The 19,421-nt window shown below is 25.6% G+C and overlaps 1 protein-coding gene across 3 annotated transcripts in view; it reads left to right on the top strand.

Annotated features, from left to right (window-relative positions):
* The window catches only part of LOC141398640 (uncharacterized), a 308,082-nt gene that overhangs the window by 269,244 nt on the left and 19,417 nt on the right, over window positions 1-19,421 (top strand). For all 3 annotated transcript variants that reach the window (XM_073976143.1, XM_073976145.1, XM_073976144.1), the window contains one exon: window positions 17,090-17,268. In XM_073976143.1, the coding sequence (XP_073832244.1) occupies window positions 17,090-17,268 (179 nt within the window). The remainder of the gene's footprint in view (window positions 1-17,089; window positions 17,269-19,421) is intronic.

Genomic DNA, 19,421 nt, shown 5'->3' with positions numbered 1-19,421 from the left:
TCAAGTGACCATCAATCAGCCAAGTAGCCGTGAATTTTTAAGAATATTTTTTCAAGCAACCTTCAATCAGCCAAATAGGCATGGATTTTTAAGAATATTTTTTTAAGCGACCATCAATCAGCCAAATAGGCGTGGATTTTTAAGAATATTTTTTCAAGCGACCATCAATCAGCCAAATAAATAGGCGTGGATTTTTAAGAATATTTTTTTCAAGCGATCATCAATCAGCCAAATAAATAGGCGTGGATTTTTAAGAATATTTTTTTCAAGCGACCGTCAATCAGCCAAATAGGCGTGGATTTTTAAGAATATTTTTTTCAAGCAACCATCAATCAGCCAAATAGGCGTGGATTTTTAAGAATATTTTTTTCAAGCGACCATCAATCAGCCGAATAGGCGAGGATTTTTAAGAATATTTTTTTTTCAAGCGACCATCAATCAGCCGAATAGGCGAGGATTTTTAAGAATATTTTTTTTCAAGCGACCATCAATCAGCCAAATAGGCGTGGATTTTTAAGAATATTTTTTTCAAGCGACCATCAATCAGCCAAATAGGCGTGGATTTTTAAGAATATTTTTTTCAAGCGACCATCAATCAGCCAAATAGGCGTGGATTTTTAAGAATATCATTTTCATGCGACCATCTTTCAGCCAAATAAGCGTGGATTTTTAAGAATATCATTTTCATGCGACCATCTTTCAGCCAAATAAGCGTGGATTTTTAATAATATTATTTTCAGGCGACCATCAATCAACCAAATAGGCGTGGATTTTTAAGAATATTTTTTCAGGCGACCACCAATCAGCCAAATAGGTGTGGATTTTTAATAATATTATTTTCAGATGACCATCAATCAACCAAATAGGAGTGGATTTTTAAGAATATTTTTTTCAAGCGACCGTTAATCAGCCAAATAGGCGTGGATTTTTAAGAATATTATTTTCAAGTGACCATCAATCAGCCAAATAGCCGTGGATTTTTAAGAACTTTTTTTAAAGCGACCATAAATCAGCCAAATAGGCGTGGATTTTAAGAATATTTTTTCAAAAGACCATCAGCCAAATAGCCGTTGATTTTAAAGAACATTTTTTCAATCGACCATCAATCAGAATGGACGTGGACTAAAATGGACTAAAAACTTTCTCGCCTAGGCCACACGCAGTGTCCACCATGACCATGTGTTGGGTTGTTTACAGTGACTTGATTCAGACAACTCCAAAACATGGTTTTTTAAAGCTTTTACGGCACCTTCTGGAGACGAAAATCGTTGACCACGCCTTTTTTCTTGATGTGCTGGAATCAAATGAAGACATTGGATCCCCAGTCAGGACTATACGGCGCATGACCCATCAATTCCACGATTTGTCTGGTCAAACAGGCGCTGGTTTGAATCAATGTGTGAGAGCTCGCATTGTCATGTTTTTCGAATTGCTGAGGAGATTTCAGATAAACAAATTGTAGTGTACACTCAGAATTAACAATCCTACATTTCTCAAGCCTTCAAATTTGGTCTTCGTCATATATTGTCCAAACTTAGTTTCAACTCGAAGATGGGCAATACCGGTCCACAACTTCCGTTACTTTTCCCCAATATTTAAAAATGTCACTAAAATGGTATGCACGATATCTCTTGAACGGGTTAACCAATTTGGATCTCCTCAATTTAGTTTAACTTCTAAATGGCCCATTTCGATCCTCTCCTTAGGACATCTCCCCCACAAAAGTTCATCATTTGTGTCTAAATGCAGTTTAGGGTCTGTTTGAAGATCCTTTGGAAATGTATACCGATGCTGTTCGTTGTGGTCCTGTTTACACAGACATTATGTTTTCCGTGGACAAGTCCATGGTTCCTGGCATACTGGTCCAAAAGTTATACGATGACCCACTGGAATTACTAGCGGGCGCGATACCTATCGAAAATATATGACTCCCAAAACAAGATCCACTTCCATAATGGACTATATTGGTCCATTCTTTTAAGTACCTCCTCCGCAATACTTTTGAACTTTAATTCTAATCCAAATTTTGTGGGCAAGTTCAAATGTCCAAAAAGGGCCACAAAATTCTGAAATGACCCTAAAATACATTCGATCTCTCCGTAGATGAAAGTTTCAATTCAAATATGCGGAGGGTATATCTCTTTCGGCAAAGCCAACTGATAATTTTTTGTTTGCCTCATTTTTTAAGCTTTGCTTTTAAACAACAAACCCACTGTGCTTTCGATCACATTAGCGAAGCTATTGTTTTTAAATCCCGGTTTTAAGTCTTTCTAATACCCCATCGACTGGATCTTAATTTTATTTCTCTACATTTTGGTGATCGTGTTGTTGGTGCTGGTGTTGTTGTTGCTCGTATTGGTCTTGGTGGTATCTTTCTTAGCTGATTTATTGACTTTCTCTGAATTAAATAAAAGACACGTACATCTGAGGGAAATAACAAAACTAACACCAAATAATGATTATGCGGAAATAAATCATTGACAAAAGTTTTTGTTACACAAAATAAAAACATACAAAAAAAACACAGACTTGTGTCAATAGCAAATTTTGTTGTTATTGTTTTGTTTTTACATTTTTATTATAGTGTCCGTTTTAAATTTGTTGTTTGTTTATATAGTTATTTTAGTTTGTTTTTTATTTTGCTAATAGAAGAAGGTGTGCTTTTATTTGGCTGAGTGTGTATGTATGAGAGAAGGCATGGAGGCGGTAGTGCTTTATTGAGTCGTCAAAAAAACATCAAATTGGTAACCGTAGCGGCTAACTTTATTTTCGTTGACCGTTTGCTTGCTTAGCTTTATTACGAGTATGACAAAATAAAAGAAATAAAAACAAAATTAACTTTTTTTGAAATGAACTTTAATAGTTTTGTCAGTTATTATCGAAATAATCGAAGATTTGACACACGTTCAGTAATGCGCTCAGACATTGTCAGTGTTTGGCATACGCGATGAACCTTCTCTTGCAGATGATACCGTTTTGGAATTTCATTTGGTAATATACAACTTTTTCAAAATTAAAATTATGTAAAATGTTTGTCTGTGTTTTTGTTTGTTGCAGCCATCAGCTTTTTGTTTTGTCCAAATTAGATCAAGTTAAATACCTTCGTGCATTTATTTTTAAATAGTCATAAATAGGCTCCAGTAATGGTTTGTTTTCGTTTGACGTTTGTTTAGCCAGAGATTTATGTAATAATTAAAAAAGAAGAGCAACTAGTGTTGTGTGACACAAGAAATGTCATTTGTTTGTTGTTTTGTGATAATTGTTTACTTTTTATTTTTAAAACATTCATATTAGACATTTCCAATGGATATTTGATGCTGGTGTTGCTATTATTACAACATTTTGTTTATGTTTTATATTGTGCAAAACATTACCCGTCAAAGAGTTTGTAAAAATACAAAATATATAATATAAGACATAATCCATAAAATATAAACTATAAAAATTATAAATTATAAAATATAAAAATATAAATATAAAATATAAAATATAAAATATAAAATATAAAATATAAAATATAAAATATAAAAATATAAAATATAAAATATAAAATATAAAATATAAAATATAAAATATAAAATTATAAAATATAAAATATAAAAAAAATATAAAATATAAAATATAAAAATATAAAATATAAAATATAAAATATAAAATATAAAATATAAAATATAAAATATAAAATATAAAATATAAAATATAAATATAAAATATAAAATATAAAATATAAAATATAAAATATAAAATATAAAATATAAAATATAAAATATAAAATATAAAAAATAAAATATAAAATATAAAATATAAAATATAAAATATAAAATATAAAATATAAAATATAAAAATATAAAATATAAAATATAAAATATTAAAATATAAAATATAAAATATAAAATAAAAAATATAAAATATAAAATATAAAATATAAAATATAAAATAAAAAATATAAAATATAAAAATAAAATATAAAATATAAAATATAAAATATAAAATATAAAATATAAAATATAAAATATAAAATATAAAAATATAAATATAAAAATATAAAATATAAAATATAAAATATAAAATATAAAATATAAAAATATAAAATATAAAATATAAAATATAAAATATAAAATAAAAAATAATAAAATATAAAATATAAAATATAAAATATAAAATATAAAATATAAAATATAAAATATAAAATATAAAATATAAAATATAAAATATAAAATATAAAATATAAAATATAAAATATAAAATAATAAAAATATAAAAATATAAAATATAAAATATAAAATATAAAATATAAAAATATAAAATATAAAATATAAAATATAAAATATAAAATATAAAATATAAAATATAAAATATAAAAATATAAAATATAAAATATAAAATATAAAATATAAAATATAAAATATAAAATATAAAAATATAAAATATAAAATATAAAATATAAAATATAAAATATAAAATATAAAATATAAAATATAAAATATAAAATATAAAATATAAAATATAAAATATAAAAATAAAATATAAAATATAAAATATAAAATATAAAATATAAATTAAAATATATAAATATAAAATATAAAATATAAAATATAAAATATAAAATATAAAATATAAAATATAAAATATAAAATATAAAATAAAAATATAAAATATAAAATATAAAATATAAAATATAAAATATAAAATATAAAATATAAATATAAAAAATATAAAATATAAAATATAAAATATAAAATATAAAATATAAAATATAAATATAAAATATAAATAATATAAAATATAAAATATAAAATACAAAATATTAAATAAATAAATTAATATAAAATATAAAATATAAAATATAAAATATAAAATATAAAATATAAAATATAAAATATAAAATATAAATATAAAATATAAAATATAAATATAAAATATAAAATATAAAATATAAATATAAAATATAAAATATAAATATAAAAATAAAATATAAAATATAAAATATAAAATATAAAATATAAAATATAAAATATAAAATATAAAATATAAAATATAAAATAAAAATAAATATAAAAATATAAAATATAAAATATAAAATATAAAATATAAAATATAAAATATAAAATAATAAAATATAAAATATAAAATATAAAATATAAAATATAAAATATAAAATATAAAATATAAAATATAAATATAAAATATAAAATATAAAATATAAAATATAAAATATAAAATATATAAATATAAAATATAAAATATAAAATATAAAATATAAAATATAAAATATAAAATATAAAATATAAAATATAAAATATAAAATATAAAATATAAAATATAAAATATAAAATATAAAATATAAAATATAAAATATAAAATATAAAATAAATATAAAATATAAAATATAAATATAAAATATAAAATATAAAATATAAAATATAAAATATAAAATATAAAATATAAAATATAAAATATAAAAATATAAAATATAAAATATAAAATATAAAATATAAAAATATAAAATATAAATATAAAATATAAATATAAAATATAAAATATAAAATATAAAATATAAAATATAAAATATAAAATATAAATATAAAATATAAAATATAAAATATAAAATATAAAATATAAAATATAAATATAAAATATAAAATATAAAATATAAAATAAAAATATAAAATATAAAATATAAAATATAAAATATAAATATAAAATATAAAATATAAAATATAAAATATAAAATATAAAATATAAAATATAAAATATACATATAAAATATAAAATATAAAATATAAAATATAAAATATAAAATATAAAATATAAAATATAAAATATAAAATATAAAATATAAAAATATAAAATATAAAATATAAAATATAAAATATAAAATATAAAATATAAAATAATAAATATTAAAATATAAAATATAAAATATAAATATAAAATATAAAATATAAAATATAAAATATAAAATATAAAATATAAAATATAAAATATAAAATATAAAATATAAAATATAAAATATAAAATATAAAATATAAAATTATAAAATATAAAATATAAAATATAAAATATAAATATAAAATATAAAATATAAAATATAAAATATAAAATATAAAATATAAAATATAAAATATAAAATATAAAATATAAAATATAAAATATAAAATATAAAATATAAAATATAAAATATAAAATATAAAATATAAAATATAAAATATAAAATATAAAATATAAAATATAAAATAATAAAATATAAAATATAAAATATAAATATATAAAATATAAAATATAAAATATAAAATATAAAATATAAAATATAAAATATAAAATATAAAATATAAAATATAAAATATAAAATATAAAATATAAAATATAAAATATAAAATATAAAATATAAAATATAAAATATAAAATATAAAATATAAAATATAAAATATAAAATATAAAATATAAAATATAAAATATAAAATATAAAATATAAAATATAAAATATAAAATATAAAATATAAAATATAAAATAAAATATAAAATATAAAATATAAAATATAAAATATAAAAATATAAAATATAAAATATGAAATATAAAATATAAAATATAAAATATAAAATATAAAATATAAAATATAAAATATAAAATATAAAATATAAAATATAAAATATAAAATAAATATAAAAATATAAAATATAAAATATAAAATATAAAATATAAAATATAAAATATAAAATATAAAATATAAAATATAAAATATAAAATATAAAATATAAAATATAAAATATAAAAATAAAATATAAAATATAAAATATAAAATATAAAATATAAAATATAAAATATAAAATATAAAATATAAAATATAAAATATAAAATATAAAATATAAAATAAAATATAAAATATAAAATATAAAATATAAAATATAAAATATAAAATATAAAATATAAAATATAAAATATAAATATAAAATATAAAATATAAATATAAAATATAAAATATAAAATATAAAATATAAATATAAAATATAAAATATAAAATATAAAATATAAAATATAAAATATAAAATATAAAATATAAAATATAAAATATAAAATATAAAATATAAAATATAAAATATAAAATATAAAATATAAAATATAAAATATAAAATATAAAATATAAAATATAAAATATAAAATATAAAATATAAAATATAAAATATAACATATAACATATAAAATATAAAATATAAAATATAAAATATAAAATATAAAATATAAAATATAAAATATAAAATATAAAATATAAAATATAAAATATAAAATATAAAATATAAAATATAAAATATAAAATATAAAATATAAAATATAAAATATAAAATATAAAATATAAAATATAAAATATAAAATAAAATATAAAATATAAAATATAAAATATAAAATATAAAATATAAAATATAAAAATATAAAATATAAAATATAAAATAATAAAATATAAAATATAAAATATAAAATATAAAATATAAAATATAAAATATAAAATATAAAATATAAAATATAAAATATAAAATATAAAAATATAAAATATAAAATATAAAATATAAAATATAAAATATAAATATAAAATATAAAATATAAAATATAAAATATAAAATATAAAATATAAAATATAAAATATAAAATATAAAATATAAAATATAAAATATAAAATATAAAATATAAAATATAAAATATAAAATATAAAATATAAAATATAAAATATAAAATATAAAATATAAAATATAAAATATAAAATATAAAATATAAAATATAAAATATAAAATATAAAATATAAAATATAAAATATAAAATATAAAATATAAAATATAAAATATAAAATATAAAATATAAAATATAAAATATAAAATATAAATATAAAATATAAAATATAAAATATAAATATAAAATATAAAATATAAAATATAAAATATAAAATATAAAATATAAAATATAAAATATAAAATATAAAAATATAAAATATAAAATATTAAAATATAAAATAATAAAATATAAAATATAAAATATAAAATATAAAATATAAAATATAAAATATAAAATATAAAATATAAATATAAAATATAAAATATAAAATATAAAATATAAAATATAAAATATAAAATATAAAATATAAAATATAAAATATAAAATATAAAATATAAAATATAAAATATAAAATATAAAATATAAAATATAAAATATAAAAATATAAAATATAAAATATAAAATATAAAAATATAAAATATAAAATATAAATATAAAATATAAAATATAAAATATAAAATATAAAATATAAAATATAAAAATATAAAATATAAAATATAAAATATAAAATATAAAATATAAAATATAAAATATAAAATATAAAATATAAAATATAAAATATAAAATATAAAATATAAAATATAAAATATAAAATATAAAATATAAAATATAAAATATAAAATATAAAATATAAAATATAAAATATAAAATATAAAATATAAAATATAAAATATAAAATATAAAATATAAATATAAAATATTAAAATATAAAATATAAAATATAAATATAAATATAAAATATAAAAATAAAATATAAATATAAAATATAAAATATAAAATATAAAATATAAAATATAATATATAAAATATAAAATATAAAATATAAAATATAAAATATAAAATATAAAATATAAAATATAAAATATAAAATATAAAATATAAAATATAAAATATAAAATATAAAATATAAAATATAAAATATAAAATATAAAATATAAAATATAAAATATAAAATATAAAATATAAAATATAAAATATAAAATATAAAATATAAAATATAAAATATAAAAATAAAATATAAAATATAAAATATAAAAATATAAAATATAAAATATAAAATATAAAATATAAAATATAAAATATAAAATATAAAATATAAAATATAAAATATAAAATATAAAATATAAATATATAAAATATAAAATATAAATATAAAATATAAAATATAAAATATAAAATATAAAATATAAAATATAAAATATAAAATATAAAATATAAAATATAAATATGAAATATAAAATATAAAATATAAAATATAAAATATAAAATACTAGCAAAATGCCCGCTACTTCGTATGCGGAAAAGAAATAATGTTCAAATAAACATTTAATATGGTGAACACTGAACATTTTTATGTATTTATAGCTATTTAAATTGATATTTAATTTCATTCAAGTACTGTTCGTGCATGTTTTGTTCGAATCTCAAAAAAAAGACCTCTACACTTTAACAGCGACCTACATTTTAAATTTCAGTCCGAATTTTGGAATTTGTGATATCAAAATGTAGAAAACCGATCGATTTCCCGGTCTGGCAACATCAAATTTTCGACGGTTGCAAAATACCCCTCAATAATGTTGGCGACATTTACTGAGTATTTCAGTCATGTAAAACTTCTCTACAAATGGTGTCGTTAGGCACGCCGTTCGGACTCGGCGATAATCAGTACGTCCTATATTATTGATCTAATATGAATCGGGGTGCACTCATTGATATGAGAGAAGTCTCCCTTGTCCCGTCTGGGATGTTTGTGAAACAATTAGTACATTCTTTAGAAACCGAATTCGCGTCAACATAGAAACAATAGAACATTATTCAGTACAATTTTTAGAATCCAGAACCTTAGCTCATTAGCTTGTTACAGTTTAGCTCTACTTGTTCACCCAATGTCAATAGTATTACATGTGGAAACCTTTCATACATTTAAAGGTGGATTTTAATTCCGATCCAATCTCAACAGTGATCCTCACAACAAATTTCAATTATCGATTCACCCAATACCAGAGCTTCAATATTTAGTATTACTTAATACTCCCAGTACATTTATTGTACGACCACTTCTAAAAATAAACCTGTCAAATAGATAATATACCTATTCCTTAGCCCAATACCAAATTGATTGCAATTTTGTACTTTTCACACACTAATTATATTATTCCAGCTTCATTGCTACACCAACGTAAAATTTAATACCATTGTGTATTTCTCAGTAAGTCAGCCAGCCCTAAGCCTAATTTCAGAATTTGTATGCATTTAAAAAAAAAAAATTCTTATCTAAACACCAACACCATCCCTCAACAACAATTCGAAATTCCACTTTATCCCTTCAACGCCAAACTGGTACCAAATTCAGTACCTATAATATGCATAAGTTAAAAAACTACTGCCTTTTATCCAAAACATAATCCCAATCCCAATTTAGTATTTTTCGTATACATAAGTACGTACACATAATATCGAATTTCACAATTTCAGCTCTACTAATAATAACAGTTTGAACCACATTCTGTGCCATTTTGTAATTTTGTAAGTATATCCACAACCACATCCATATCTCAACCCTACACACCAAGAGGGTCTATAATACCAAATTTCCGAATTCCATCTCTATTCATAATACCACTAATACTTTTCGTATGAAAGTACGAATTTCAATAACTATCTCCAACAGTAATTCCAAATTTCAGGATACTACCCTATCCGTTCACCTAAAAGTAAATTGTACGAAATTAAGTACCATTTAGTACTTTTCGTAACCATAAGTACGAACTTCCAAAACTATCTCAGTCCTACACTCCAACAGTAATCTAAATATCAGGATTCCAGGTCTCTCCGTTCACCCAAATATAAATTGTACCAATTTAGTACCACTTAGTACATTCCGTGCCCATAAGTACGAATTTTCAAAACTTCCTTAACCCTACACTCCAACAATAACCTTAACTCGAATTTCCAGGATTCCTGCTTTATCTGTTCACCCAAATATAGATTGTACTAAATTAAGTGCCATTTAGTACATTCCATACCCATAAGTACGAATTTCCAAAACTACCTCAATCCTACACTCCATAAGTAATCAAAATGTACAAAACTTAGTACCATTTAGTACTTTTCGTACCCATAAGTACGAACATCCGAAACTACCTCAATCCTACACTCCATAAATAATCATAATTCCAAATTTCAGGATTCCAACTCTATCAGTACACGTAAATTTCAATTGTACCAAATTTAGTACTTTCCGTACACATAAGTACGAATTTCCAAGACTAACTCAATCCTACAGTCCAACAGTAATCTTAATTCCAAATTTCAGGATTCCAGCTCTATTCGTTCACCCAAAGTATACCAAAGTTAGTACCATTTAGTAAATACTTTCCGTACCCATAAGTACGAATTTCCAAAACTACCTCAATCTTACACCCCATAAGTAACTTTAATTATAAATATCAGGATTCCAGCTATATCTGTTCACCCAAATCCAAATTGTAGCAAATTTAATACATTTAGTACCTTCCGTACCCATAAGTATGAATTTCCAAAACTACCTCAATCCTTCACTCCATCAGTAACCTTAATTCCAGATTTCAGGATTCCAGCTCTATCCGTGCACCCAAATCCAAATTGAGTACCATTTAGTACTTTCGTACAAATTTCCACAACTTGGTCAATCCTACAGCCCAATAGAAATCTTAATTCAATATTTGAAGATTCCAGCTCTGTCCGTTTACCTAAATTTAAATTGTACCAAATTTAGTACCATTGTACCAAATTTAGTATTTTCCACCCATAGGTACGAATTTCCAAGATTAACTCAAACCTACAGTCCAACAGTAATCTTGATTCCATATCTTCAATAGTAGTTTTAATTTTAAAATTCAAGTTTCCAGCTTTATCAGTTCACTCAAATCCAAATTGTACTAAATTTAGTACACTTTAGTACTTTTCGTACACATGAGAACGAATTTCCTTTCATAAACAAAACCTCCCTTCCTTTATTTCCATACCAAATTTCAAGATTCTAGCTATAGCCGTTCAAAATATACAACTGGTACTAAATTTTATAACTTTTAGTACTTTTCGTACACTTCTAGGTCGAAACTCCAAAAACCCTTTGGTACATCTTTCTAACTCTCCACCAGTGACCCTCATCCCAAATTTCAGAATTCTACCTTTTCCCGTTTGCCTAATACAAAGGGTACCACATTTAGTACCATTTAGTACTTTTCGTAACCTTCCAGTTCGAATTTCCTTATCTAACGCCTATATACCAACACCAACCTACACTCAAAATTTCAAGCTTCTAGCTTCATCCTTTTCGTCTGGGCATTGATTATAAGGCGGCCAGCCACACAAATGAGAAAATTTTTAGTACATTTTAGTGCTTTTCGCATCCTTCTAGGACGAATTTCCAAAAACCCAGCCTTATCGAGCACCTTCGCCCCAAGATTAACCCTCACACAAAATTTCAAGATTCCAGCTTCAGCCGTTTCGTGTGAGTGTTGATTATTAATCAGTCAGCCATACAAAAAGCACCATTTTTAGTACATTTTAGTACTTTTCGCACCCTTCTAGGACAAATTTCCAAAAACTCAGCCTTATCGGGCACCTTCGCCACAAGTCTAACCCTCACCCAAATTTTCAAGATTCTAGCTTCAGCCGTTTCGTCTGGGCGTTGATTATTAGGCGGTCAGCCACACAAATTTGAAAATTTTTAGTACATTTTAGTGCTTTTCGCACCCTTGTAGGACTAATTTCCAAAAACCCAGCCTTATCGAGCACCTTCGCCCCAAGACTAATCCTCACCCAAAATTTGGGAATTCTAGCTTCAGCCGTTTCGTCTGGGCGTTGATTCTTAGTCAGCCCCCCACACAAATTTGACCATTTTTAGTTCATTTTAGTGCCTTTCGCACCCTTGTAGGACGAATTTCCAAAAACCCAGCCTTATCGAGCACCTTCGCCCCAAGACTAATCCTCACCCTAAATTTGGGAATTCTAGCTTCAGCCGTTTCGTCCAGGCGTTGATTCTTAATCGCCCCCAACACAAATTTGACTTTTAGTACATTTTAGTGCTTTTCGCACCCTTGTAGGACGAATTTCCAAACACCCAGCCCAGTCGGCCCCCACACAAATGGTACCATTTTTAGTACATTTTAGTGCCTTTCGCACCCTTGTAGGACGAATTTCCAAAAACCCAGCCTTATCGAGCACCTTCGTCCCAAGACTAATCCTCACCCTAAATTTGGGATTTCTAGCTTCAGCCGTTTCGTCCGGGCGTTGATTCTTAATCGCCCCCCACACAAATTTGACCATTTTTAGTTCATTTTAGTGCCTTTCGCACCCTTGTAGGACGAATTTCCAAAAACCCAGCCTTATCGAGCACCTTCGCCCCAAGGCTAATCCTCACCCTAAATTTGGGAATTCTAGCTTCAGCTGTTTCGTCCGGGCGATGATTCTTAATCGCCCCCCCCCCCCACACAAATTTGACCATTTTTAGTTCATTTTAGTGCCTTTCGCACCCTTGTAGGACGAATTTCCAAAAACCCAGCCTTATCGAGCACCTTCGCCCCAAGACTAATCCTCACACAAAATTTGGGGATTCTAGCTTCAGCCGTTTCGTCTGGGCGTTGTAGATCACATCATTACTTTACTCTTTTATATATATAGATAGATAAAATATAAAATATAAAAGATATACAGGGTTATCATGGATAAAAATTCCGTGCGGAATTTTTCCCTTACCCGAATTTCATAATTTTTTATTTCTATATTTATGTCCAACTAGCAGACCCCGGTCCGCGTTGCTGGCCCGTCGTAATGAGTTTTAATTCAAAAGTAGGTATTTTCTACCTCACTTCTTCGGTCCATTGTCAAACCGAGAAGGATTTTAAATTTATCAACAGATTTTGTCTGTAACCTTTCTTTTCTCTTACGGGCTTTGTCGGATTTTTCGCCAATTTGTGCCTTTTAGGATTTATTATCGTCCATGTCACTGTCTTTAGCCTAAAGCGATCTAATAATAAAAGTTAAAAAAATGATTAAATCGAATTCTCCCGCTTATTTAGACCTATATGTTTTAGCTTTTCATGGCTGATAGACCGTTGAACCTCACCATTTACGTACATTTGTAAATATATAGTTTTTCTTGATCGGGGGACAGCCACCGTTGTCTCGAAAACTAATTTGCAACCTGATGCACTCATAAGTTTAACAAATACACCGATTATAAAATAATAGGCCCCGAAATTCGTCTATATTTGTAGACCACGGGACATTCCTGAATATTTTCTGAAAATTAGGTTCAGTAGTTTTGGAAAAATAATGTTTTGAAAAGAGTGGGCGTGGTCATCAGTTTTCAAGATATAACATATTAAAAAAGTGGGCCTGGTCCGGTCCTAGGGTGCACACAACTTCATTGCCTACCAAAATGTATGCTGAAACCGATATAATCATAAGTTTGGCTTATACATATACCGTTTAACAGAAAGGCATGGGGAAGGTACCCCACATAACAACCCCACATTTTGCTGCAAATTTTATGGAAATCCCTTCAGTAGTATTGGAGTTATGACATACTAAAAAAACAGGCTTGGTCGGGCCTATAGGCCCCAAAGAAGTACGTAGATTGTAGATTAATCCGTAAATTTTTATTCCGATACATACATAATTTTTGTAAATATAACGTTTTTTTTAAAAAAAATATCGCATAGGGGAGGTTCCCCCTCTGGAATTCAACAAAATATGTAACCTGTTTTCGGGGGCGTGGTAAACTTTTCTTTCCAAAAAACCAAGTTGGGTTATGACAGCATTTGATTTTTATTCATAAAGGTAAGGCGTTTTTTTAAATATGCCCTCTTCAAAATTCAAGAAAATATGCCTGTACATTCCCTGACATTTTCACGAATATCGGTTCAGTAGTTTTGTAGATGTAACATATTTTAAAAAGTGGGTATGGTCAAGTCTGTGGTTCCTTAAAAATTAGGTAAGGTCGGAGACACAACCGCATTTGTCTCGCAAATTAACTTCCAAATAGATACATTCGTAATTATTGTAAATATAACATTTTTAAAAAAGTAGGGTATAGGGAATGTTCCCCGCCTTTTCCGAAATTCAACTGAATTTGTAGCCTATTTACATTCCCTGGCAATTTCAATAAAATCGGTTCAGTAGTTTTTGTAGAAATGATAAAAATAGAAAATTGAAAAAAGTGGGCGTAAAAGTGGGCATAGTCAAATTTTCTTTGCATAAAACCCCAAGTCGAAAATAGGTCCAGCCGTTCTCAACTGACGCCATTACCAACGAACGATATTTGATGTTTATTTATAAAGATTTAAAAGTTTAGACAAATCGCGACTTTCTTGAAAATCCCCTGTAGAAATTAGAAAGTGAGCGTGGTCGGATCTTAAGTCACAAAATAAGTACGTAAGGTTGGAGACATAATCGCCATTGATTGGCAAATAAATTCCCAAACCGATACATTCGTATTTGTTGCAAATATTGCATTTTTACAAAAATAGGGCATAGGGGAGGTACCCGCCCGATCCGAAAGTCAAAAATATGTAGCCTATTTTTATCGGGGACCAACCCTGTACATTCGCTGAAAGTTTCAGGAAAATCGATTTAGTAGTCTCGTAGATATAACATATTTAAAAAAGTGGGCGTTGTCCAGTCTTAATGCCCCAAATAAGCACGTAAGGTCGGAGACACAATCGCCATTGACTCGGAAATTAATTTTCAAGGCGATACATTTGTAATTGTTGCAAATATTGCATTTTTACAAAAATAGGGCATAGGGGAGGTACCCCGGCCGATCCGAAATTCAACCAAATATGTAGCCTATTTCAACCGGGGGCCATCACTCTACGTTCCCTGCAAATTTCAGGTAAATCTATTGAGTAGTTCCGTAGATATAACATATTTATAAAAGTGGGCGGTAAAGTGGGCGTGGCCAAGTTTTCTATGCATAAAAACCTAAAGTGGACTATGACTAACATTTCCACAAAAAATTATCCAAATCGCTCTGGCCGTTTTCAACTGATTCAATTACCAACAAACGACAATTGAGTTTTATATATAAAGAAAAGGGAATATTTTTGTCGATTCGGCAAGAATATTCCATAATTAAGTGATTATAATAGTTTTCAACCTTTTAAAATATTGATTTTAAAATAATTTCACTTTTTAAAATTATTTTCCGTGCGGAAAATTCCGAGGGAAATATTCATGATAACCCTCATAAAATATGTTTTGCAAGGTTTGGTAAGGCGAATTGTTCAAATCCTCGAAAATGTTCGATTTCATGGTGTATAACGATATAATTACATGAAAAATAATTAAATTACCTAAAAATTTAATCCAACATTAAATATGAGAACTGATTTGCATTATTGACATTTTCCGCTGTCTCCTAGCAACTAAGATCTATTACTTTAATGTGTAGTAAGAATGATCTTAATAATGAAACCTAATCAAAAACTTACATCATTACTACAGGCTATCATAACATCTCTTCTTCTACTACATAAAATATGATGTAATTTTAAATATAAAACCCCAACAGCTATGATCTGACAGAGTTATTAATTTAAATTGTTTTTTGTTTTTTGCTTTAATAATTTCTACGTTTGATTTGGGACAAGAGGTCACCGGTAAAAAGGTGTTGTAAAAGCGAAAGTTTTTAAAACAAGATTTTTTCCCTGAGAATTAAAAAAAGAAATTTATCACTACTTGCAATATTCATAGCAATCGGATTATGAGATTTAGTCTGGCAACAGTTTTGGCTGGCTGGCTGGCTCTTTACTAAGACTTTCTTCATAAGTTAACTTTTAGAAATTATGTAAACTTTTAAGCGGGCATTAATGTCAGTTATTCAACGTCATGATGATCAATCGATCAATCAATCATGGCAATCAGTGGGTGATTTTTTGGACGAGATACATATGATTATCCATCGATTCAGCAGACATTGCCATTCTGACGTCAGAGCATGTGCAAAAATAGTTTGTTGTTTTGTTATTTTATTTTTGTTTCTTCTCTCTTCCTATTTCGGAGCTTTGGTCAAAGTTTAACGAACTTGTTTTTTGATTGACAACAGAGCATTAAATTTGACCAAAATTAAAAATGATTTATGGCTAACATAATCAAGCCGTTAGACAATGTCTGAGTTAACTAATACTTTAAATTATATTATCGCTTAAATAACTTTGTGTCTCTTAATTACTTCAGTATTAATGTTATGTCTGAACATCTTCTCTTGCCTCTTTTTAGCCTTTAAAAATGAAAAATATCACAGCACTGCCTCCGCCTCCGCTTCCAGCAGCACGTCAAGATCAAATATGGATTATATGCCTGCCACAACGGAATCACAAGCTTTAAAAGAAGCCCTTAGCAAATATAAACTATTGGAAGCTGATTACAAATCGCTGCATGATAAACGTTTGCAAGATGTAAGTAAATTATGAAATGCTATTATATGATATCTTGAAGTTATTTGCAATAGAAATAAGTAACGAGGTTGCTGTAATAAGTTTAGTTAAATTAAACGATCCTCGAACAACCCTTAAACTGCACCTAAGCGAAAAGAAAATAGTTGTTCGGTATACACCTACATGGAAATAGATGTACGTTTGGAAGAAATTTAGGCCAAATCACATGATACACATCAGTTGTTGTTGTTGGTATCACGCGGACCCTCATTCCATGCCCTGCAAATGTTCTGTCAACCCGACCTTACTTGCGCCAAAACGACACTCGCTGTTGTTTATCCGCTACTTAGGATGGTAGTTTATCTCCGAGGACGGTATTCATAGCCTCCGCAATTACATTAGTATAAATAGTACTTAAACCTGCTTGTATGCCTGCTGATCTAGAGTATCTATTTTGTATCTTTGGATGTCTCTCTCTCTAAAGCTTGAAGATCTTTCCTGGTATGTCTGGGTGGAAGGTACCTATCTGATTTGGATGCTTTTGTCTATACGAGGGCTAATTGAAAAGTTTCGAGCCTAGACAACACTACTTTCTGCTAAGCGCCATTTGGCATTTCCATTGCAAGTTTGATATGTTTTTGCATAAACGTTGCGTTGTTTACAGTGACCTCAAAAAATCAATTTGCCAAAAAATGGAATGGAATGTGGAATGAAACTTTACACCTGAAATTTTTCGGTATTGGTTCAAGTCTTCATATAGCTCTCATAGAACAGTACCTCCGATTTCGTCTTCATATAGCCCCATAGAACGGTACCTCCCGATTTTCGATATTTTAAGGTTGTGGCCTCAATATTCCACCTAAATAACTGAAATTTGCAGTATTTGCTGGGGATATAAAACTCTCGGGCTGAAATTTGTCGGTATAGGTCCACGTCTTTATATAGCCCCCAGAGAACGGTACCTGCCGATTTCCGTTATTTTTTAAGGTTGCGGCCTCAATATCCCTCCGAAATAGCTGAGATTTGGTATTAAATCCTACTTGGGGGTATAAAACTTTCCACCTGAAATTTGTCGGTATAGGTCCAGGCCTTCATATAGCCCCCATAGAACGATACCTCCCGATTTTCGATATTTTTAAGGTTGTGGCTGTGGTTATATATTTCTCTATAGTATTGACTTGTCTGAAGAGAATTTTAAACAGAAATATTGTACACACTAACATGTGTGTGCCTATTATTGAAATATTTGTTGCATAAGAAAATTTATGCATTTTGCATAATTGTGCATATGTCATATGTTTTGATTGCAATTTAATCAGAAGCAAAACAAAAATATGCCTAGTCCCAAAATTTGACATGAATCGAACCAACAATAGGGGTTGCATAAAATTTAGATGTCTAATGAAAAACTACTCGGCGTCAATATGGTACGCGAACATAAGAGCAACGCGGTGGAACATTATTCAAATCTGCCGGAACGCTGCCCTGAGAACTGCAACAGGGTGCCTCCTCATGTCATCAGTGGACCGATCATCTGCATTGGAAGTCGAAGATTCCTCCAGTACGGCAACACAAGATTCCTCCAGCACGGCAACACAGTTCTGCAGTACTTATTCGTGTGTTGCCGTGAAAGTCATCCCAATCACCGAATGTTGGTTAGGACTCACCACCCAGACATGTCAAGGGGTACCTTCATTATTTAGAGATAGAAGTTTAACGGTGGCACATTCCGGGATATACCTATCTCAAAATAAAACAAGTAAGAAAGTATCAGTCGGCTTTGCCGCAGAGATATACCCTGAGTCTATGTTAATTGAAACGTTGAACTTTTATGAGGGAGGTACCCTAAGGAGAGGACCGATATGGACCATTTTATAAGTTAAACTCAATTTAGACAAAATATTAAGAGATCCAAAGCTTGGACCAAATTGGTTGCCCCGTTTTGATAAATATTGGGTAAAGGTACCGGAAGTTGTAGGTCCGTATTGTTTATCTTCGAAATGATACTATGTTTGGACAAAATGACGAAGGCCAAATTTTGGACCTAATCGGTTGATCAGTTCGATAGTTATCGTGCTCTCCAACCACTACATATGGTGCATCTTTCAGGCTGTTTTTTTTATCAAAATGTATGGACTTGCGTCTGAAAAACTTTTAGCGTTGTAATGGAGGCA

This window comes from Musca autumnalis, unplaced genomic scaffold, assembly GCF_047663935.1.
Source record: "Musca autumnalis isolate F117 unplaced genomic scaffold, ASM4766393v1 scaffold_3, whole genome shotgun sequence".
In the NCBI taxonomy this organism is placed as follows: Eukaryota; Metazoa; Arthropoda; class Insecta; order Diptera; family Muscidae; genus Musca; species Musca autumnalis.
Note: the sequence above shows the minus strand (reverse complement) of the source record. Positions and strands in the feature narration are given on the sequence as shown.